General features: G+C 37.8%; 1 protein-coding gene across 2 annotated transcripts in view; it reads left to right on the forward strand.

Moving 5' to 3' along the window:
- Positions 1-23,800, forward strand: part of cdk17 (cyclin-dependent kinase 17) — a 78,249-nt gene that overhangs the window by 51,172 nt on the left and 3,277 nt on the right. Inside the window, exons 3-16 of one of the 2 annotated variants that reach the window (XM_052118203.1) lie at positions 1,470-1,634; positions 12,092-12,225; positions 14,286-14,411; positions 15,806-15,862; positions 18,531-18,645; positions 18,774-18,868; positions 18,960-19,022; positions 19,206-19,329; positions 20,134-20,254; positions 20,375-20,472; positions 22,659-22,764; positions 23,157-23,199; positions 23,360-23,450; positions 23,555-23,632. In XM_052118203.1, the coding sequence (XP_051974163.1) occupies positions 1,470-1,634; positions 12,092-12,225; positions 14,286-14,411; positions 15,806-15,862; positions 18,531-18,645; positions 18,774-18,868; positions 18,960-19,022; positions 19,206-19,329; positions 20,134-20,254; positions 20,375-20,472; positions 22,659-22,764; positions 23,157-23,199; positions 23,360-23,450; positions 23,555-23,632 (1,416 nt within the window). Of the gene's footprint in view, positions 1-1,469; positions 1,635-10,957; positions 11,051-12,091; positions 12,226-14,285; positions 14,412-15,805; positions 15,863-18,530; positions 18,646-18,773; positions 18,869-18,959; positions 19,023-19,205; positions 19,330-20,133; positions 20,255-20,374; positions 20,473-22,658; positions 22,765-23,156; positions 23,200-23,359; positions 23,451-23,554; positions 23,633-23,800 lie in introns of those variants that run through there. The other variant, XM_052118204.1, reaches the window with a different exon arrangement.

The following is a 23,800-nucleotide window of genomic DNA, read 5'->3' on the forward strand; positions in this document are numbered from 1 at the left end:
ACCCACTGATGCTGTTGTTAGGACAGTTCAACCCTACCTGTGGATCATTACCATGGCGTTGGCCATGGAACATTCCAGAGTTTCCAAGATGCTAATATGTAAACAAGGCCCCTGTACGCAGCTGGACATGAGTAGAACTTTACCACATAGGCTCTGCTGGCTTAGACCTGCGCCACACTAACCCTGCACTGTTCTGCTTGTGAGATTCTGATGTTTTGTTGGATTGCCCTTAGGAAGCAGGTTGAAAGACCTGTTGTAATAAGAGATACAGCTGTGATGTTGGAAGATGTGAGAGAGCGACCACAGCGAAAAAGGAAAGAGAAGACTCTACAACATCAGAGTTTCATGTTCAAATGTTCAAGCATCATCACTCACCCAAATTATCATAACCCTTATGTGTCTGGCATGATTTTACATTTGTCCTGTTTTTCTGATAGGATAGTCATTATTGTAATATCATTTTTTTTTACAATATTACTGTGAACCATGCTATGATACAATGATTTACATTAAAAGCAGTACAACTAATGCTTCCTTGATGAATAAATACTTTACAATTTCGGTATCCAAATATTTTTATTTTTTTTTGCATTATGGTAATGCGAATTGGTGGGGAAATGTGCTTTATTGTCATGAAAATGTCACAAAGCAAAAAATAGACCTAATTGTCTTGCAATTTAAACATGTAATGCTTTCTGTTGATTTTGGAGTAAAATATGATGCAGACATGTTCTAGACAGGGTTCATGAGATTCACCCATAAGGGTTAAGAAATGTTTGCTTAGACCTTGTAGCGATGCAGAGCCCCTCTATTTGTGTGTGTGTGTGTGTGTGTGTTTGTGTGTGTGTGTGTTAGCATGGAGGGGGCTGAATGACTTTTAGATTATGATGTCCTAGAGACCAGCTTTTTATCTCCTTATGTAATGCAATACCACTGTGGTGCTGTGTGTGTGCAAGCTCAAAGAGAAGTTTTTTTATTGGGACAGGTTGTGTAAGCAGTAGCAGGTGGGAGGAAAAGACCTCTACAGACCTTGACTGAAGTTAATAAATGCATTGTATTTTTTTTTTTTGTCTAAGGGTCATTTGCTTGATCATGCCTTGTGCTGAGTGGCTCAAACTACTCCAGTATTTAAAGCTGTGTTCCTATGGGTCGAAACGTTGCCATAGCAAAACCAATGCAATTAATGTCTCACCTTTTGATTAAAAGTGAAAAACACAGCAGGTGTTGCCTGCTCAGCATCACTCAGTTTGGCAGGGGAGTGAAATGTATAGGTGTATTTCAACCTCAATCATCAGTTTCTAGAAAGTTATCTGATATTCCCTTTGCCCTCAGCCTGACCTTATTAAATAAAACAATCACTTACATGAAGTATTGACTGCCTGTGTTGGGTCTTGTTCATGAAAAGCTAAATCTATTCATGCAATTACACAGAATTGTATGTATTGACGGAGGTGTTGTCGTTATTCCAGAGCCCATTGTGAGGAATGGACGGCCGCCCTCTTCCCACAGCATGCATTCGTTCTTGCACCAGTACACAGGCTCCTTTAAGAAGCCACCTCTGCGTCGGCCGCACAGTGTCATCGGGGGCAGCCTGGGGTCGTTCATGGCAATGCCCCGAAATGGCAGTCGTCTCGGTGAGTGACCAAACATTTATACTTTTGAAGGTTCTAATAAAAATGTACCATTTAAAGTCTACACACACCAAGTCAGAATTTATGTGTAAAAGATTTTGAGGTTGATATTTTTGCTAATGGACCTGTGATGTAATCTACTGTGATGATGGGTTTCTGCCTTATTTAGTAGCATTAACCTAGGGCACTTTTTAATATTTGACATTTTTATTTAGTGTAACTGTATTTGTGTTATATTTAATAGTTACAACAGGTGCGATGGGCTTCTAATTCAGCTGCTAAGGGAGTCACTGTAAATGTGGTATCTTTCTCTCTTATTACTGCCATAATCCACTACTCATTTCCTCTTTTTCTTCATTTGAAAAGTCATGGAAATGTATTAATGGAGTAATACATATTTTAATATATGCTGTTGTCACCCATTACCCTCCATCGACGTTTACGCCACTTTAATTTACTTCCGTGTTCCAAATCCTGAAATGTGCAAAGGTTTTTTTTGCAAAACTCAATAAATATTTATAGTAGAATAGTATTTTGGAAAAACATGTTGAAAAGTACTCGTGCATTAGATTAGTCATAGAGAAAAAAGACAAATACCACTCACTATTTCTTAATTATCCCTTGTAATTTCAAGCTTTGACCCTCAAAATAAATGAATCATGGCTGATTGGGAGTAGCAAATTTTTACAATGGCATTGGTAACTGAGAACTTCTGTTTTGGTGTGATGCTGCATATAAGCCGCTTGGTGTTTGCGCATTATGTACACAAAAAAGTGCACCTTTAAATGGAATTGCATCTCCATGAGCTACTTCATAAAGAGTACGACATTTTGTACTACAATATTCCATCCATTTTAATAAATGTACAGTGGCAAGAAAATGTATGTTAACTCTTTGGAATTACCTGCATTTATGTATAAATGTATCTTAAAATCTGGTTTGATCTTCAATCAAAATAAAATAATGAACAAATAACACACAAATTATTGTATTGTTCTTGTACATATTGAATACATAATTTCACATTGTAGGTAGGGCTGGGCGATAAAACGATATCGATATATATCACGATAAAGAAAATCCACGATAAGCTTTTGAGGAATTTTCGATATTTACTGCGTGTCGCTAAAACACAAGCAGTTCAGCTTTCTCAGGCTGCGTTTCCACTGGGGTGGACGAAATCTGCTCAAAGGCGCTCACAGTGCTAGGAGAGAGCTTGCTTTGCACCACTGAATCCTACGATCCACCTTGCGAGCATGACGCTTTCATAGGGATGATTTGAAAACGCTCTCCGCTTCGCTCACAATGTGCCAGTGGTAACGTAGGGTCAGACTGGATGAACTTGCTAATGCTAGCTGCCTTGCTAACAATTAGGTTATGTCGGACCCGATTGATTCCATCCGCACCGCAAGACTTCACGACAACGGTTGCGCCCTCTCATCGTCTCTAGTGAAGAGTGCGACAGAACAACAGTGATGTGGACAACAGCTCTGCTCTTTCTTCGCTGTAATCTTGAATATTGTTCTCTAACACCAAACATGCATCATTTCTGCCCTGTCCCGCTCCGCACGCGTTGCCTCTTCTTTCTGCATGTGTGTAGACATGAAGCGCCGCATGAGTTAACGTGGTTTCAAACCACCTTTTAGACCATAACGTTTTCCCTTCTAAATGTATCTTTATTAATCAGCATGTTACAAGCCTTTAATAATAAACAAATCCAATAAACTAATCGATTTCTGTTCTAATTTTGTGAAAATTAATTAGATGTCTGGAATGGATAAGGAAAGCCCCACCATTCTTGGTCCCCCCAGTTAATAAATAAAGTATATTTCTGTAGGAAATTTGCTGGCTTGGCAAATTTAGTTAAATATCAACTAAACAAAAGCCTAAAGTTTTATTGTGATATGTAAACATCCATCCATCCATCCATCCATCCATCGTCAACCGCTTATCCTGTGTACAGGGTCGCGGGGGGCTGGAGCCTATCCCAGCTAACATTGGGCGAAAGGCAGGGGACACCCTGGACAGGTCGCCAGTCCATCGCAGTAAACATATAATACATTATTTGTGTTTTGTCCATGCTCTGTCTGATAACAATCCTAATAAAAAATGCTTGAGCAGTGATATAATTTGTAATGTAACGTTTATTGGTACTGAAATGTTTTGATTTCCTTTTGGGGTGCTGAATCTTATGTAATAATGTTTTATATATTGTCTTAAAACATTTGGCTTAATTGTGGCTAATGTTTGGGAACATGATAGTGATGGAACATGGAATAAATGACACTTCTGAATGTAGCGAATGTTGAAAGCTGGTGCCTGTGTGTGTGGCTGGCCATCTGCTATCTGGTCTGGTTGTTTTTATTTTGTTTGTCTCACTCCTAGTCCAGGATGTCACTGCTATTTTGGTTTATGATTGTCATATGCTCATTAACATCAGAAATACTGTTAATATACTGTTTGAGCAAGAATTTGGAGGACCATGTTCATACCTCCCTCCATTCCTGTCCGGTATGCCGCCGGCCCTGTGCCAGCTTCCCTGCACCCTTTGGATCAATTTCGACCATCATGGTTTCAGTGATGACTGGGACTATCATCGATTAGTTTTTCGCACTCTCTGGAGCCAGTGTATGTGTGGATTCATCCTATTACTTCTAAAATCTTCATAGATCATCCCATTTGTCGGATGCCATATCTCCATAAAGGTGGGGGTGTAAATCTCCAAAATCTTCGACCACTGTGTCGTGCATCACAGTCAGTAGGCAACTCTGTTAATCAATATGGCACTGATTAATGCGAGATCGCTTTGTAACAAGACGTTTATCCTGAGAGATTTCTTCACCTCTAAGTTATTGGATGTTCTATTTGTGACTGAGACTTGGCTATCTAACGGTGATTTAAGCCCTTTTGCTTAAATCTTGAGCTTAAATTTGTTTGAGGTGGAGGTTTGGCTTCTGTTTTAAAAACAGTTTTCAATGTCGACTTGTAGAGAATGAACTTTTCCCTAATTTTGAACTGCAAGACTTTCAACTAGATTTGGCTGAGCCTGTGTTGTGTGTGGTGGTATATCGGCCACCCAAATTTAACAAAGACTTTATTCAGGACTTTTCATCATTCTTAGAGGGAATTTTATTGAAATTTGACAAGTTTTTAATCGTGGGGGATTTGAATTCATGTTTGCTGTCCAGCCGACCCTCTGGTGAAAGACTTTTTTAATCTTATTGATTATCATGGACATACTTTGGATTTAATTTGATCTCATGGCATTTCTTTGTGTTATGTTGATGTTTGTGATGCAACTTTCTCTGACCACAAACCAGTCATTTTTGGGGTTTCTCTCCCATGTCAGACTGCTAAACCTCATCCACCTGCATGTCTGTGTCGTATGATGAATTCCAGTATTATTAGTGAGTTTTCTGCCGCGTTTGTGAATAATCTCAATGTTTCTGGTTTTGGAATCCCTTCATCATATTTGAACCTGGAGTCTCTGCTTTGTTCTTTTAATGCTTTATGTTCAACCATTTTAGATTCCATTGCACCCTTGAAGGAGAGGCATGTAAAAACCAAGGCAGAGCCTTGGATTAATTATACTGCGCGAGTACTTAGACAGATTTGCAGAAGAGCAGAGCTCCAGGTGTATTATGAATTTTTAAGGGAACCTTGCATACCTATCAAAGTGCCATTAAAGCAGCTAAGGCAAAGTATTTCACTTTCTCGTATTATTGATAATATATTATTGATATTATTTTACAAACCTAGAGGATTATTTAAAACTATAAACTCTGTTATAAAGCCACCTAATGTAATTGGGCCTGATATCTCAGTAGATACTTGTGAACATTTTAAGAGATTTTTTGTTTCAAAATTTTTAAATATTAGATCTCAAATAACACCTGCTGTTTGTAATATAGCTGTTTTTATTCAGCAGCAGTCTTATTTGAATAGTTATTCTGTCTTTGAGGTATTTCAGTCTGGGTTTAGGGAGCATCATAGTACAGAATCTGCACTTTTAAAGGTTCTTAATGATGTTTGGTAACTCTGGACTCTGGGGATACTGCAATTCTGGTGTTAATAGACCTTAGTGCAGCATTTGACACCATAGACCAGGGGTGCCCACACTTTTTTGTGTGATGATCTACTTTTAAATGACCAACTCAATAAGATCTACCAACTAAAATAACACAGTTTCATTTAAAATAAGAAAATGCTTGTTGGTACTACTGCATGTATCCCTACATGGAATTCATCTTCTAATTAATAAAAAAAAAAATATAATAATGTTCAATGTTGATATCATTCAGTTTTAAAACTAAACCCAAAACACCGTCACAATAGATTACAATAGCCAGGGCATTTACCTTATTCTGATGACGAGTAAATATTGACCAGGCCAGGTTTTGTTTATTCAGTTGCCATGACAACTAGGTTTGCGCATACGCGCCTTCCAAGGACTTCTGAGAACAGAGTGCGAAATTGCGATGCCACTGCCCGGATTAGGCAAAACTGAATGGAATCAGACCGTTTTGGCTAATCCGGGCAGTAGCATCGCAATTTCGCGCTCTGTTCTCAGAAGTCCTTGGAAGGCGCGTATGCGCAAACCTAGTTGTCATGGCAACTGAATAAACAAAACCTCGCCTGGTCAATATTTACTGGTCAAGTGCAAGTCAGACAGAAACTAAAAGAAGGAAAGACATTATATTTATTTTTATTAAAATTTAACAAAAGTACATTTTAAATTTTGTGCGATCTACCAGCATTGCCTTTGCGATCGACTGGTAGATCGTGATCGACGTATTGGGCACCCCTGCCATAGACCATGAAACTTATTGCATGGCTTGAGTGATTGGTAGGGATTTGAGGTACTGTTTTAAAGTGGTTTAAGTCCTATTTAACTAATATAAGTTTTTCAGTGAATTCACATCATCTTTGGCCCCTCTTACATGTGGGATTCCACAAGGATCCATTTTGGGACCCATTTTGTTTATATTATATATGCTTCCAATTGGAAGTATCATTTCACTGTTATGCTGACAATACTATGTGCCAGTAAGAAAGGAAAGTAACTCTTAAGACCTCTTCTTGCATGTTTGAAGGAATTGGAAATATACTTCTTGCATATAAAAATGAATTTAAAAACAGAGACTATTGTGTTTTCTCCCTCTAATGCATTTGGGTCCCCTAATATTAATTAAGGCCCTTTATCTATTTATTGCAAATCAATGGTAAAAAATATAGGGGTACTTTTTGATGACTCATTCAAACTTGACAAACGGATGTATGCTGTTGTCATATCAGGCTTCTTTCAGTTAAGAACACTGACAAAAGTCAAGCCATTTTGGTCCTTTTCTGATTTTGAGAGTTATGCATGCTTTTGTGTCTTCACACCTGGACTACTGTAATTCCCTGTATGTAGGGATTAGTCAATCCATGTTATCATGATTGCAAATTGTCCAGAACACTACTGCTAGATTGTTGACAGGTTTGTGGAAATGGGACCATATTACTCCCATTTTGTTTTCTATACCATGGTTGCTAGTCCATTATAGGATTAATTTTAAGATTTTATTAATTGTTTTTAAAAAATTGTATATTCTTGCACCATCTTATATTTCAGATTTGCTACAATTTTACTCACCATCCAGATCACTTAGGTCCTCTGACCAGAAACTCTTGATTGTTTCTAGGTCTAGACGTAAATTATGAGGGGACCGCACCTTTGCAGTTTTGCCCCTGAAGCTCTGGAACAGTTAGCACATTAGAAATGCCTCCACACTGGTGTCATATAAATCTCTATTAAAACTTTTATATCAAACCCTGTTTAATGACATGTTGAAATCTTGTTGTTTTTTGTTGAGTAGTTGGACGTATGTGTTGTATAATATTGGTTTATTCTGTATGTTTTGCTTTTTGCGTATGTTATAGTAAGAATTGTTCAGCACATTGGTGAACTAACTGTTGTTTTTAATTGTGGTTTATAAATAAATTGCCTTGCCTTGCCTTGAATGTGTCCAATCACACACACCTTGACCAATCCCAATCCTACATTTTCCAAGACCACACCCACTTTCAGTTTGTTGGTTGCCTCTGTATGACTGTCAGCAACCCTGTCTTTTAAAGACATTCAAACCACACACAACAAACATTAAATTAATGACTGTGAATCTTGATATATGATGAACCTGTCCACTCGACCTTATCTCCTTGTTGTCATGGTAGCAGTCATGTCTAACCCTGGTGTGCAAGCGTTTAAGTGTGTGTGGGTGTTCTCTCTCTCACACGTCATAAGAAGGCTAGTGGGAGTTAACCGAGCAAGAAGTGTGTGTCAGTTCAGTCCTGCTGCTTTCTGAGTGTGTGTTCATGCGTGGTGGTTCCCATGCGTGAGGATATTATTTACCAGCAATGCAGACACGAGTCCAGACGTGTCTGTTCCCCATACCGCCATTTTTATCCATTAACACCAATGTCACAGAGCAAGTGGGTGTTTATTTGGCATGGAATCTGCTATTTGTAAACTGCGATGTACACTACGAAGTCAAAAGTTAAGACGCACTTTAGTGAATTTATGGTTCTCATGATTTAAAAAATAATAATTGTAAATTGTGTCCAAGTATGAATTTCTTGACAACTGATATTTAAGCAAAAATTAAATGGATGAGTTGGAGAGGATAGTGAAGGAATGTACTTTTCTGGTACTATAAATCTGTTCGATAAATGTCTTGAATTCCTTCGAACAGGATATATTCTGGATCAGAGTGATGTCAGGCAGCTCTGGAAGTTTATAAGACAGTCTGGAGTTTATTACAGTTTATCCAACTTATTGTATGAAAAAGACGAGAGCGGAGGAGAGCAGAACACAGCGAAGGGGTGAGATTGACAAGATGACAGACGTCAAAATTAGAAGAGAGAGCGATTGAGGTTGTCTCGGGCATGATGGGGAATGAAAGAACACAGTGCTTGTGATGTTGAAAGAGTGAGAGGAGGTAGAGGAAGAGAAAAGAAATGAAAGGCAGAGTGAACGAAGGGAAATACAGGGTGATCTGACAGAGCGACTCGTTACATAGCAGTATGTCAGATATAAAAAAAAATTGTAGAGCACAGCACCCATGACAGCACACATTTTTACACTTCCACACATGCACCGTCTCACTGTTTCAAAAACTTCATCATTGTGACAGGGTGCAGAAATGCTGTTTTAAGAAACTGGACCTACCCTCTTGTCTCTCTAAAACTCCAGCATTCTATGGATGCATCTCAAAAATAAATTTCCAGATTCTATATTACTCTAAAACGAATTGTGTGTCTGTGTGCGTGCACCGATCAGCCACAACATTAAAACCTAATATTGTGTATGCATTCTGAGATGCTATTCTTCTCACCTTTATGGTATTGACCGGTTATCTGAGTTACCATAGACTTTGTCATTTCGAACCAGTCTTGCCATTCTCTGTTGACCTCCACAGAACAGCCACTCACAGAATGTTTTTTAGTTTTTGGCACCATTCTGAGTAAATTCTAGAGACTGTTGTGTGTGAAAATCACAGGAGATCAGCAGTTACAGAAATACTAAAACCAGCCCATCTGGCACCAACAGATTCTGATATTAATACTGAATATCAATAGTAGAGAGAATTATTTATTTCTGCTTTTATTATTTTCATCACATTCCCAGTGGGTCAGATGTTTACATACATTTTGTTAGTATTTGATTAGCATTGCCTTTAAATTGTTTAACTTGGGTCAAATGTTTTGGGTAGCTTTCCACAAGCTTCTCACAATAAGTTGCTGGAATTTTGGCCCATTCCTCCAGACAGAACTGGTGTAACTGAGTCAGGTTTGTAGGTCTCCTTACTAGCACACACTGTATCAGTTCTGCCAATTTTTCTATTGGATTGAGGTCAGGGATTTGTGATGGCCACTCCAATACCTTGACTTTTATTGTCCTTAAGCCATTTTGCCACAACTTTTAGTTATGCTTGGGGTCATTGTCCATTTGGAAGACCCATTTTCGACTAAGCATTAACTTCCTGGCTGATGTCTTGAGATGTTCACATATATCCACATACATTGCCTTCCTCATGATGCCATCTATTTTGTATAGTGAACTAGTCCCTCCTAGAGCAAAGCACCCCCACAACATGAAGCTGCCACCCCCATGCTTCATGGTTGGGATGGTGTTCTTCGGCTTGCAAGCATCACCCTTTTTCCTTCAAACATAACGATGGTCATTATGGCCAAACAGTTCAATATTTGTTCACCAGACTAGAGAAGATTACTCCAAAAAGTAAGATCTTTGTCCACATCTGCACTTGCAAACTGAGGTCTTGGCTGATTTTTTTTATTTTCCCATGAGTTTGAAGGTAGATCTTAAAATACATCCGTAGGTACACCTCCAATTCAGCACACTTCCTTTCATAACATAATTGGCTAATTGACTAAAGGCTTGACGTTATTTTCTGGAATTATCCAAGCTTCATAAAGGCACAGTTAACTTGATCCACTGGAATTGTGATACAGTCAATTAAAAGTGAAACAATCTGTGTTTAAACAATTGTTGGAAAAATTACTCATATCATGCACAAAATAGATGTCCTAAATATTAAGCCTAATATTAAATCTGTGGAGTGGTTTAAATATTTGTTTTATTGACTTCAACCTAATTGTATGTTAACTTCTGACTTCAACTGTATAAAAATAATGGTCCTAAAATAGGCCTAATTTTCTTTATGCAAAATATCATACATTTTTCTTTTGATTTGGGGTAAAATATGACTAGGACAGTTAACCCCTATCCTCCTTTTCCCCTCTTATCTGAAGACATCAGAGGAGAGAGACAGTGGACAGCTCTGTTCTGTAATGGAAGGCCCTCAGGGGAGGTGCTTTTTATTGCCTCAGCCAGATAAAAGATCGGACTGATGAGTCACCCCTGGGGACGCTGTCTTATGAGGACAGGAAGGAGGTAGCCGTGGTGCTGCAAGCAGCCTGCCATAAAACTACAGAGTCATGACAACACCTATAGACTGTAGCTCACAGCTTTCTTTTGTAAGGAATATCCTTGTTCTTCTAGAACAGGTTTTGTGCTCCATTGCTTTTAGTCCATCTCTTTTCCGAGTACTGTACAGACAAGCACAAGTACATGAACATGAGTACTCTTAATTCCTAGCTGTTTTTCAGTTTGTGTTTGTGCAGTTTAGAAACCCTGATTACATCATCATTTGACCCATTGGCCAGCTTCGATAAGCAGGATCATACTTTTATGTAATAGAGAATAGTTGAGGACACAGTTCAGTGTCCACACACATACATTTGTGTACAAACAAAATGCACATGGAACAGTACATGCTGTATGCCTTGTCAGATTTCTTTTTTCTGAGTTGTCCATATCTCTTCCTCTTTCTTTGGAAATCGTGGCGTAGATGAATGTAAGTTTAGTGTGTGTGTCCATGTCATGTTCAAGTGTTTTTCATGATTAATGTGGCTGTTGAATATGATGAACTGCTGGAGAATTATTAACAGAGGTGCAACCTCTTATGCTGTACATAGACCACTGTATGTACACAGGTGTGTGTGTGTGCGTGTGGATGAATGAGAATGAATAAGGTCTTTCATTGGAATTGGGAAATCACATGCTACTTTTGCAACATCTGCACACAGGCTGAATCCCAATTCACATATATTTGCTCCATATAGTATGTGAGATCAGCATTTTTGCTTTCCAAATTATTCAATGCAGAAAGTGCATATATGGTATGTTCCCAGGATATTTTCAAAGTTGTAAAAGTTTTTGGCCAAATTTTGCACACAACACAATTTAATATTAATGTTGATAAAGTGTGTCTTTCTGCTAAAATTACTCTCTAATAACTTTTGCTGGCAGTCATCATGCGTCAAAGGGGTGTATCTTACATTTAAGTCAAATGTTTATTGATTGCTTCCTTGTGTTTAGCTGCCTAATGACATTTGTTTTTAGCTTAATTGACTGAAGGATTAAGAAATGTTATTGGTAAATGCTTTTTTAAAAAGCCATTTTAAAGTTCTTTAAATATCTAGAAATTCTTTTGTTGTTGGATTTTCTGGAATGTTCTGGTTTCAATAATTAAGCTCAATCAACAGCATTTGTGGTATAATGTTAATAAAATACATAAAATCCACATAAAATAGTTTTGACTCATCCCTCTTTTATAAAAAAAAAAGTACAAATCACGGTTACAGCAATGCAGCAATGCAACTTTGACATGGTAGTATGTCCTTTAACTGCCATACTAGCTTACCATATATACAAAAGTATGAACTTTCCCATCAACAGCGAAGTACATACATTAAGCCAGTTAAGCCACATATATGTACAAGCTAACACTTCTCAGAAGTTAGAGGGCCAGTAGCTGCCTTCCCTTAGACCTCTGCAATCTAAAAACTCCTGTATCATGCAGTTCATTTCCTAACCTCCCTATCCTCTCTCCCAGACATTGTTCATGAGAATCTGAAGATGGGTTCTGACGGAGAGAGCGATCAGGCCTCGGGGACATCCTCAGATGAAGTTCAGTCGCCCACCGGTGTGTGTCTCCGCACCAGATCACACCGGCGCATATCCATGGAGGTAAGACAACTATGTGTGTCCATAAATTAATCACCACCACAATCTCACCACATGCTCAGTTATTCAAGGCAGCAGAAACCATGCGTTTATGTGTTGTACCCTGAAAGCTTTATATTGGGCTGTGATGTGTCACTACTAAAAGCTTTATTTTTTGCTTTGGGTAGGTGGAGGGATTCCTCTTTCAGTTCTCTCTCTCTTCTCTCTCAGTACTCGCTTCTGTCTTCCTCTTCCTCCGCACTGGTTCTTTAATGAGACATCTTAAGAAATGTGTTGGTTTGTGGGCAATGGTGTACAGATGGTATAAGGCATCAAGTTTTGCTTCATGTCCAGATCTTACCTTGAATATAAAGTAGCGACCCAACTCCAAACCAAACATAACCCATATCTAGTGTGGTTTTGTTCATGGTTTTTTATGACATTTCTGCTACCTGTCTATGTTGGCATCTGCAGTTATTTTTAGCTTCAACCAAATGACAGATGAATTTGCACTGAGGAGCTTGAATTGACACACAGCCTTTGATGTCAACAATAAAATATATAGAATTTTCTTCTTCCTTTTAAAAGTTGATGAGCCCGTTCTGCTGTCCTAACTATACTTGTTCTTTCTCACTCCTTTCCATGCTTTGTTATTCACACTCTATTCTCTATTTTCTGCTGTAAAAATTGAGGGAAACAAAACTGTTTGAATAGCATTCAGAGAGGATATCAGAATTAACCTGAATACATCAAACCATTCACGTCACACTCTGCAGTCTTGCTACATAAAGCATTTAAAGCCTATTCTGAGGTTTTAATTGCAAACATCTGTCCAAACTAGTTATTTGACCGTTTATTGCCCAGTCTCTGTCTTTGATGTTCTTTTGCCCCCTGCTGTATGAATGAGATTACTGCAGTGACACTGAATTGATATTCAATATACAGTATATCTCAGTATTAATGTTTTTTTTTTTTTTATCAGAAATGGCTTAAAAGGATTATTTTCAATCAGAGAAACCATAACCTACAATAACTGAAATATTTAAAAATAAAAAGGCTTTGCCATGCAGTTTTTCAGTAAGCAAGGACAAGATTTTAATCATTGTGATGTGTATGCACCATTATAAAAATACACAGTAATACTAAACAGCAACATTTTACCTATATATTTTTTTAATAAAACATTTTAATACCTGACAAATACCACGCCGGGACATTTTTTATTCTCACAAATTAAACTGATTTGCATAAATGAACCAAAATTCCTAATTTTTATCAACTTTTTTTGCTTCTAAAGTTTAAATTAGAGATACTATTCCAATATATATATATTTAGAGCTCTCATATTCACAAATCAAAAGAAGTGGGTATTAATTAGTTCTACTGATGCAGCCTTTACAAAACTCAATTGCCAAATAAAAAGTGCATTCAAAAAATTGCACATTTGACGATGTTGGTTTATTTTATATAGCTAATAAACTAATATTGAATATTTCATAAATATTATATATACAGCCCAGCACTAGTTCACAGATCTCATTTAAATATCAAAATATTGGCGTTTTCTATTTTGACAAGCCAGACATACCTTTTTGGAACATATATTTATTTAGTATTTGATACAGTTTTTATGCATTTGCCAGATTCAAGTTTTTTTTTAAAATATATATAGAATCTAGACATGGTACAGATACATGTTCATAGTGCAGTACAGTTCATGCTTCTTTAGCGTTTGTGTGGGTGGAAAGGCGAGAGATAGAGATAGAGAGAGTTGTAAATGGAAGACATTCAGAGCATGATGGAGGGCTATTTTTGGAAGATGCTAATGCTTTGGTTTGAGAAGAGGTTTATGCAGTCATGCACACAGACTGCCTTTAAATTAGACACATGCGCTAAATGAAAATTGGTCACCAAGCATCAATTATTAATTTGACTTATGCTTTGATAAGAAGTGCCCTAATTTTGGCCCTTGTGACTGACTTGTTTGCGTGTGTGTGTGTGTGTGTGTGTGTGTGTGTGTGTGTGTGTGTGTGTGTGTGTGTGTGTGTGTGTGTGTGTGTGTGTGTGTGTGTGTGATTTCTCAGGACCTGAATAAACGTCTGTCATTGCCTGCTGATATCCGGATTCCTGACGGTTACCTGGAAAAGCTTCAGTTGAGCAGCCCACCGTTTGACCAACCCCTCAGCCGGCGATCACGTAGAGCTTCCCTGGTGAGTGTGTGTGTGTGTTTGTGTGAGTGAGTGAGAGAGAGAGAGAGAGAGAGAGAGAGAGAGTTTAGAGAGAGGAGTGTATGTGTGTGTGTGTTTGTTTACTTGCATAAACTCTTAGATCATCTCTAAGGATGTCTTTGTAAAGCTGGTACTACATGAAGGTTTAAAATGCAATGTGCCTCCAGAAACATATGTTTTTGAGCAATAATTACATTCTCTATCTCGCAAACATGAAACTCCTTATTATAATAGTTTAATCTCAGATGCAAAGCACTCACCATATCTATTTGTTTGAGCATATCAGGAGAAGAACATGATGGGACATCTACCTAACAACCACACTGCAAACAACATAGCATGTCAATTATGTTGCTCTATCTGTCATAACAAGATTCTAAATTGACATAAATGGATGTGAGATAATTGTATTCTGCAGTAGGTTAATAAATCCTAGCCTGAGGTTGAATTAGTAAGGTTTATGTAAACTGTTCCCTCTACCAGGGTTTAAAACTGTGACACGGCTTTTAGGTTTTCAATGTTAAGAAGAAGAAACAACAAGTGCTATTTAATAAACCGTGTGGTTTAGCGCAATTTAAAGAAGTATTTCACTTAAAAATTAAATGTGTATCATGTACTCACACTTATGCTTTCCAAACATTTATTACTTTCTTAATACAATGAGATTTTAGACAGAATGTTTATGCTGCTCTTTTTCATACAATATAGGTATACGGTGATCAAAAAGCCCCATAAAAGTAGCGAAGGTGAATAAATCATAAAGGAATTAAGTTTTACAGAGTAAATGATTGTTATGTTTGGTAATGAGTGCACATTGCACAGAAAGCTTTTCTACTCAAACTCACCATGGAGTCATGCTGTTAAACGAGAAACCCAGTGTCACTGTGTACATTGTGTCGTAGTACTCTCAGTGGAGCACAAAGACACATACCACGTTCTTTGTCTGTAGGTTGCATACACAGGGGTTTTGCATGTGAAAAGCCCCCTGCATTAGTGACTGAGGCTTCTTTGCATCCATTGTTCTTAGCTGTCATCCGTCTATCTTGTCCCCTGTCCAATCCTTGTGTGTGTGTGTGTGTGTGTGTGTGTGTGTGTGTGTGTGTGTGTGTGTGTGTGTGTGTGAGAGAGAGAGAGAGAGAGAGCGGGTTTCTACTTATCTTGAGATTTAAGTGACCCCTGGTGCACATATGAGCAAATATAGTGTGTGGGTGAGTGTGATGGTTAATTTTGGTTTCAGATATCAGAGCAGCACTTCAAACACATGATTCTAACTGATAAGGTCTTTTGAACACATGCAGGCCTGTTCAGAATTAACCAGATTGCATTAATAACACAATATCTCTCTCCCTCTGTCTCTCTCATTTCTCTGTTTACAGTCTGAAATCGGGTTTGGGAAGCTGGAGACCTACATAAAACTTGACAAGTTGGGAGAGGTGAGCCTATACAAAAGTTCCGAAGTCTCTATTGTCAGCAGCCATATCACCCTGTAGCTCAAGACTGGTTACCCACTGAAGTTAAGCAGGGTTGAGCCTGGTCAGTACCTGGATGGGATACCTCCTGGGGAAAACTAAGGTTGCTGCTGGAAGAGGTGTTAGGGAGGCCAGCTGGAGGTTCTCACCCTGCAGTCACTGTGGGCCCTAATGCCCCAGTATAGCGATGGGGACAATATACTGTAAAAAGGCTCTGTCCTTCAGATGAGATGTTAAGCTGAGGTTCTGACCCTCTGTGGTCATTAGAAAATCCTTAGACACTTCTTGAAAAGAGTAGGGGTGTAACCCTGTTGTCCTGGCCAAATTACCCCCATTGGCCTCCTAATAATCCCCATCCATTAGTTGGCTGTACTCTCTACTCTCCACCAATAGCTGGTGTGTAGTGAGCATACTGTTGCACTATGGCTGCTGTCGCATCATCCAGGTGGATGCTGCTCACTGGTGGTGGGTGAGGAGAGTCCTGTTTACTATATAAAGTGCTTTGAGAATAGTGTCAGAAAAGTGCTATATAAATGTAACATTCATTCATCTAAAGTTCTGTTTGTATTGGCATACTATGTGCTATTTTGATTTTAGTATGCAGTATTTATAGTATATAACCAGAGCATACTGCATGAGATACAGTTTTCAATTTCTAAGATGTCTTTCTTGACATAAACAGACTGCCAAAACTGAGATGACAAATTAAAAAATCAATATAGTCATGTGACAACAGTCTAGCATACTGACGTTTTAAATGTTCACTTAGTGCAAGTATGCTGTAGGGATGCACCAATCCGATACATGGATCGGTATCGGTTCCTATACTGACAATTTTAACCGGATCGGGTATCGGTCTGACAAACACTTTCCAATTTCAAAATTGTGTTGTAGACATGCTTGTTACCGTCAAGCTTAAAAGTGGCATAAAATAACCTTAAAAGTACCATTAAAGTAATCCTCATGACTCGTGCATTTTATTTAAAGTGTCTTGAAGACATATGATAGCTTTGTGAATCTCAAAAGGCTGCATTTAATAAAATATATTTTGTCTGCATGTGCAGGGCGCATCACACACACACACACACACACACACACACACACACACACACACACACATAGCATGTGCAGGCTGATAGTGCTCAATAGTTTGGTTCGCTTATAATATGCATTGGGATCGAAGTGGGATGAGCAATTCACCAGATTTTGAAAGAAATGTATTTTAAACTACTTCGAACTAGCCCACACACTGACACTCCAAGGTCATCGTCTTCCTGGAGTGTTCTGTCAAAATAAGAGCACCAGGTTTTAAAGTTAAGAAATTATGACTGAAATACATTTACTTTTGTTTAAAAAATATATATATATTAATATAATATAATTATTATTAATGGTGTTGTTGTTATTGTTATTGTTATTAATAATAATAATAACAACAAATATAGCTGCAAGCAACAATTACAGGGTCAAGCACCGAAATTGCAAGTATCGCCTACAACCCAAAGATCACATATGACATAAAGCCCAAACACACACAACATTTGAGCCTACAACTTTCCGTTCAACAGGTCAGTGCACAGTCCACTACAACACTGACAGTCACCAAAGGGACAGTTTATAAGTCAGGCTGATGGTAAAGAAACATGGCAAGGTTAGACTTGGCAAATAATTGTGGATTATTTTTTGAACTATAGTTAGTGCTTTCTCAAAACTTATCAGTTATCCTCAGGTCATGATGTAGATGATGCATTCCAATTTTCTTTAAAATCTGACACTCCTTTTAAAATATATATGACTTTTTAATCAAATTGAAAATGGAATATTGAAGCAGGAATTTTGCAGTGAAGTACAGCCTACACTGTTGAAAGCATAACTTGAAAACTCAGAGGTCAACAGTAGTAAAAATTTAATTGAATTTCTTTGCTAGACTCAGACTCACAACCTTTTGAACTTCATTCCAAAGCTTTAACCACTCAGCCATTCAGCTGACACTGCTTAGCAATGCTAAAGAGACTGTCCAAGCGAAGAGTTGAAAACAATTGCTGAGAACGTTTTGTTACAGCCAAGTGGATTTGAATTCCAGCAGGAATTATGCAATTTAGTCCAACCTGCAGTAGTAGCAAGCACAACAGGAAGATCAGAAGCACAATTTTTTAAAGCACACTTTGCTGGACTTGAACTCACAATCTTTTGAGCCATAACCCAATGCTTTAACCAGTAGGCCACTCAATTGACATATCTCAACAATTCCAAAGACACGTTCCAAAATGAGAGTAAAAACAATAGCTGAGAATATGTTGATTTTAATGCTAAGTGGCTATGAATTCAAGCAGGAATTATCAATGTAGTATCTACTACGTAGTATCAAGCACAATTTTTTAAATCAGTCTTTACTGAAGTTGAACTCACAACCTTTTGATCCGTAGTCCAACACTAACCACTGTGCCACTCTGACACATCTCAGCCATGGCAAAGATATATGCCGAGTTTAGAGTCAGCACAAAGTGTGGATTATCTTTTGAACTATTGGTGGCGATAACTCAAAAGTGGGGCCCAAGCACTGAAAGTGCAAAGTTGTAAAATATTTTTTTAAATGCATCCAAATAAAATTTTACTCATTATTGTATCATAGGGGACATATGCCACTGTCTTCAAGGGGCGGAGTAAATTGACTGACAACCTCGTAGCTCTGAAAGAAATCCGATTGGAGCACGAGGAGGGAGCGCCATGCACGGCTATTAGAGAGGGTGAGGTGTAAACTTTATCTCTTTCCCATGCTCCTCTGGATTCCTAGGTAAATTTTGCCCTAATCAACCAGTATTTAGTTTACACACGAGTAATTTGTTTGGTCTCTTCCTCCCACTCTTTCTTTTAGTGTCGTTACTGAAGGATTTAAAGCACGCCAACATTGTCACACTTCATGACATCGTCCACACAGACAAATCCCTCACTCTTGTTTTTGAGTACCTGGTGAGAGAACTTCCCCTTTCTTGGTTTGTTCCACCCTGTTCTTTTAGCCCTTCTTTGCATTATTAATTAATTTTTCTTTGTCTTCCCACAGGATAAAGATCTGAAGCAATACATGGATGACTGTGGGAACATCATGAGTATGCACAATGTTAAGGTAAGTACTATATCTGTGTAATATATGTTGGTTGCAGTAGTAAAGCTATTTATTTTATAAGAACAATAGTTCAGACAACATAAACTGGTGGTTTGTTACACTGCCATGCAAAAACCACAATAACAAAAAAAAATAAAACATTGTGTTTTTGGTTTTGTAACCTGTAGTAATGTGTGGTTGTAGATTTTCCTGTTCCAGATTTTGCGAGGACTGGCGTACTGCCACAGACGCAAGGTTTTGCACAGGGACCTGAAACCACAAAACCTGCTCATTAATGAGAGAGGAGAACTCAAACTCGCTGATTTTGGTACGTTTAATGTCCAAGAAAAGCCTATTGTGACCTTTCTGATGCTTTGGTGTTTTTACTCACATTAACTAAAAATGTTGCCTGCTGTTTTGTGTCTTCTGCTTGTGTACTACATGTGAGCGCAGACATTTGCATTTGAATCCACACCAGTGCACAATTTTGGAGAACACTGCATTTTTCACTTTCCAGAGGACAACAATCACGTTTAAAGGGATGGTTTACCCAAAAATGAAAAGACTCTTACCCTACTCACCCTAATGCCATCCCAGATGTGTATGACTTTTTTTATTTTGCATATCGCCACCTACTGGGCAGGGAGAAGAATTTATAGAAAAACTGATTCTGTTTCTCAGCCACATTTATCATATTATTTCTGAAGAATTATATTTAACCACTGGAGTCTTATGTATTACTTTATGCAGCCTTTGTATGCATTTTGGAGCTTAAAAATTTTGGTCACCATTCACATGCATTGTGAAGACTCACAGAGCTGAAATATTCTTCTAAAAATCTTTGCTTGTGTTCAGCAGAAGATAAAAGCCATACATATCTGGAATGGCTTAAGGTTGAGTAAATGATGAGATTTTGGGGTGAACCATCCTTTTAAGACTTCATTAAGTACTAATTAAAGCTTTTAAAATACTTCATAATCGCATTACCGTCAATATGTGGATTAGTGCTGTACATTGTTCCTTACATATTGCATTAAATATTTATTGATTAGTTTAATGATACTTAAATAATGTATACTGTTCTTGGATAAAGTAATTTTATTTATCTCCCTCCAACTGTTTGTGTTTGTAGGTCTGGCGCGAGCCAAGTCTGTCCCCACTAAGACGTACTCTAATGAGGTGGTGACCTTATGGTACAGACCTCCTGATGTACTACTGGGATCCTCTGAGTACTCCACACAGATCGATATGTGGTAAGTAAAGTGTGTGTTGTAGTAGGGGTCATTCAAGATTCATCATTAAGATTCATTTAGATTCAACCCTCTCCCTTTTGTCTGCAGAGAATGTTTCTATTTTTTTACCCTCTCTCTCAGGGGTGTTGGATGTATATTTTATGAAATGGCTGCTGGTCGGCCACTCTTTCCCGGATCCACCGTTGAAGATGAGCTGCATCTAATCTTTCGATTACTGGGTGAGCAGACACGATCTCTCATGTTTGCGTCCAGCCCTCAAACTAAACGATTCAATTCAGAGCCTGTGTGATGAAACACACACTTCCACTCCAGACATTACGACACTCAACACACAAACTGCTTATTTCATAGCATTCAGACTAGGAAGTGGCTCTCACCTGCTTCAAAAACAAACTGCAGTCATCTGAGTTGTGCCATGCTTGTCAACCACACACACAGGCTTTTGCATGGAAACTGTGAGATCACATGATAGGTTACTGCAGTTCAGATGAAATCCTGTCCGGCTGACACTCGCCTGATGAGTTCCACTGCTCATACTTTCTATGGAAAGTTTCAAAATAATGTTGCATTTTTCCACTAGTGCTTTTATTATAGTCAAATAAACAAGTGAATCGAAGGATTAAACACATCAGTCATCTTTCTCCTTCCAACAATTATTAACATTAATGTGATATCTTCAGCAAATCTAAATTGGTAAGGGAACCAAAATATCTATATCAATGATCATATTGGTAGCAGAAAATATATATATTTTTTTATTCACTTGCAATCGTCAGATATTGAATGCATATCAGGGCTTTTTTCATCAATTAAAATAGTATTTTCCTTTTCTATGCTAATCTACAGCAATAATCTGCAGCACTGAAGCATGTAAAGTTGTCAATTACATGCTTCTAGCAACATTAGTGTGAAAACTAAAAACAACAATAGACAAAACAGAATGGATTTCTAATATCGGGCATTGTATTCGTTGGTGTTACCATAGGAACAAATAATAGCTATCGGCTAAAATTCCATATGGGTACATCTCTAGTAGTTTGATAAATTACAAATGGCAACTGATAATAAAGAGTACTCTTTGCATAAAACTGTTGAAGTACATGAATTTAGTAGATGAACATTTGTTTTTTGTAAAGTCTTGCATTGTTTTTGAGGGTGTTGTTTAGAGATGTTAACAGTTTAGAAAGATGTTACTGTGTTTTTCAAGTTTATAATAGTTTTTATTTCTATTTCATTTTCAATTTGTCACTCCAATTTAGTTTAGTTTACGTTTAGATTATCTAAGATTAGTTTGTTTTTTCCAGTACATTTAGTTTTTATTTAAGTTTTAGTATTTATGTTAAGGGATAAATGGAAAATGGGGTACCACCGCCTCAAAGTTGTTGACCGGGGGTGGTGCCCCGCGACAAAACTGCCCATGTCGCCCATGCCTATATCCGCCCTGGTCAGTGCATGATAAAACTGTGAGCCAATATTATTTCCCTTCTGTTCTGGTTTGCTGAAGGGCCGTTGTGCCTTTTTAAAACTGTTTACTGTTACTATACTGTTCTGAATGTTGCCTACGATGCTTACACGAAATAAAGCCAATTATAAAAAGAGATAGAAAAGATTTTGAGTTACAGATTTTATTTACCATTTAGGAACAGTTTAAGAACAGTTGAAGAATAATGTATTTGATGTTATGGGATTTATTTGAAAGAATTAAAAGAATAATTGGATGTCTGTCCTTTTATTGTCCATCTGGTCAAAGTTGATATGGGTTTTCGAAAAGTAGTGAGTAATTTAATTACTTTTCAGACAGATATAATTAGTAATTAATACATTTTTTTGGTGTAATTTACCCAAGACTGATCACGTACATGCATACAATAACTTTAAAAAATAAATAAATTCTAAAAAAAATTATTTTGGCAACAGTAATTCTCAACAGTCTAGTAATTTTAACAATACTAATGAGAGAAACTGTTTATATAATCCTTACCCTCCTCATCAGCATCAGTGTCAGAGTACTCCGAATCGACATTATCTACATGTAGTTTGAGCCCAGACAGGACTAGCATGTGCTTTGCTTATCTCTGTGATGGTAGTGATTCTCGCTTTGTTGCTAATGCAATGAGGTCAATAGTTTGTCTATTATTGCCGTCTAGTGGCATCTTCATGTCATGGTAATGGCCGGTTTAAAGGTTTAAAAACATACTGCAACAAAAACGAAAACTAAATATTATTCAAGATTATTTATTTTTGGTTTAGTTTAGTTATTTTCAGAGCCATGAACATTTATATATTTAGTTTCAGTTTTTCAATGTTGTTTTTAATTTTTTTAGTTATCGTTGTAGTTAACGGCCTCAAACATTGCTAAAATGTTAACAGGGTTAATACGTTTTTCATGATTGTTCTTAAACAGGTACACCTACAGAGGACAACTGGCCCGGTATCTCGTCCATCGAAGAGTTCAAGTCTTACAACTTCCCCAAATACAAGCCTCAGCCCTTCATCAATCATGCACCCAGGTACTTTTAAATGTGTGTGTGTGTTTGAGAACAGGCAGTACATTTCCTTTTTAAATAACATGTTGTCTAATGTATTTGTTATGTTTGTTTATTCAGTGAATTTGCCGTTACCTTTGTGTGTTTGTCTTGTCACTCAGAGCAAATGACCATGACCTGTGTGTATGTGTGCATGCTGTTGTTAGTGTGGGAAAGTTTGTGTATGTCCTGGTGTATGTTAGAAACTTGTGTGTGTGCATGCCAGGAAAGCAGGATATCCTGTGGAATTTCAGAGGCAGTCAATTTCCTTCCTTTCGTTTGCCAGTCTAATTTGTCAACCTGCTGATGGTCACATCTCTCTCTCTCTCTCTCTCTCTCTCTCTCTCTCTCTCTCTCTCTCCCCTCCCTCCCTCCAGGTTGGATACTGAAGGAATAGAATTGTTGTTGTCCTTTTTAAGGGTAAGAATCCCCACAATATGGACTGCATTAAAATATACAGTTATAGACACAATTATATCTGATTATATTTTATTATATTACAATAAACATCAAACTTAATTTGACTCTTTATTAATCTGACAACACCTTCCACTTTTTTCCCCCCTTTTATTTCCCATAGTATGAGTCCAAGAAGAGAATCTCTGCAGATGAATCGATGAAACACTCCCATTTCAAGAGTCTGGGCATGCGTGTGCACACACTGCCAGAGAGTGAGTGCCAACACAAACAAATAGATGGATTCATGAAATACTGCATAATCACCTCCAAACACACACGTATACTCATATTCTTATGATGTGCTGTGATTCTGCAGACATATCCATATTTACACTGAAGGAAGTGCAGCTTCAGAGGGACCCTGGCTACCGAAACTCCTCGTATCCAGAGACAGGTATGTGTATGGGCATCTCCACAAAGGATGTTACAGTGTTCCACCAATATGGGTTTTTTCAATGGCCGATGCGCCATGTAATGCCTATGCATAATACCATTTGTATCAGTAGAGCTAAACCTTCTGATTATCGCCCAGAAGGACCTGATTGGCCATAAACAGTTTAAT

The sequence above is a fragment of the Xyrauchen texanus genome, chromosome 45, assembly GCF_025860055.1.
Source record: "Xyrauchen texanus isolate HMW12.3.18 chromosome 45, RBS_HiC_50CHRs, whole genome shotgun sequence".
NCBI lineage: Eukaryota > Metazoa > Chordata > Actinopteri > Cypriniformes > Catostomidae > Xyrauchen > Xyrauchen texanus.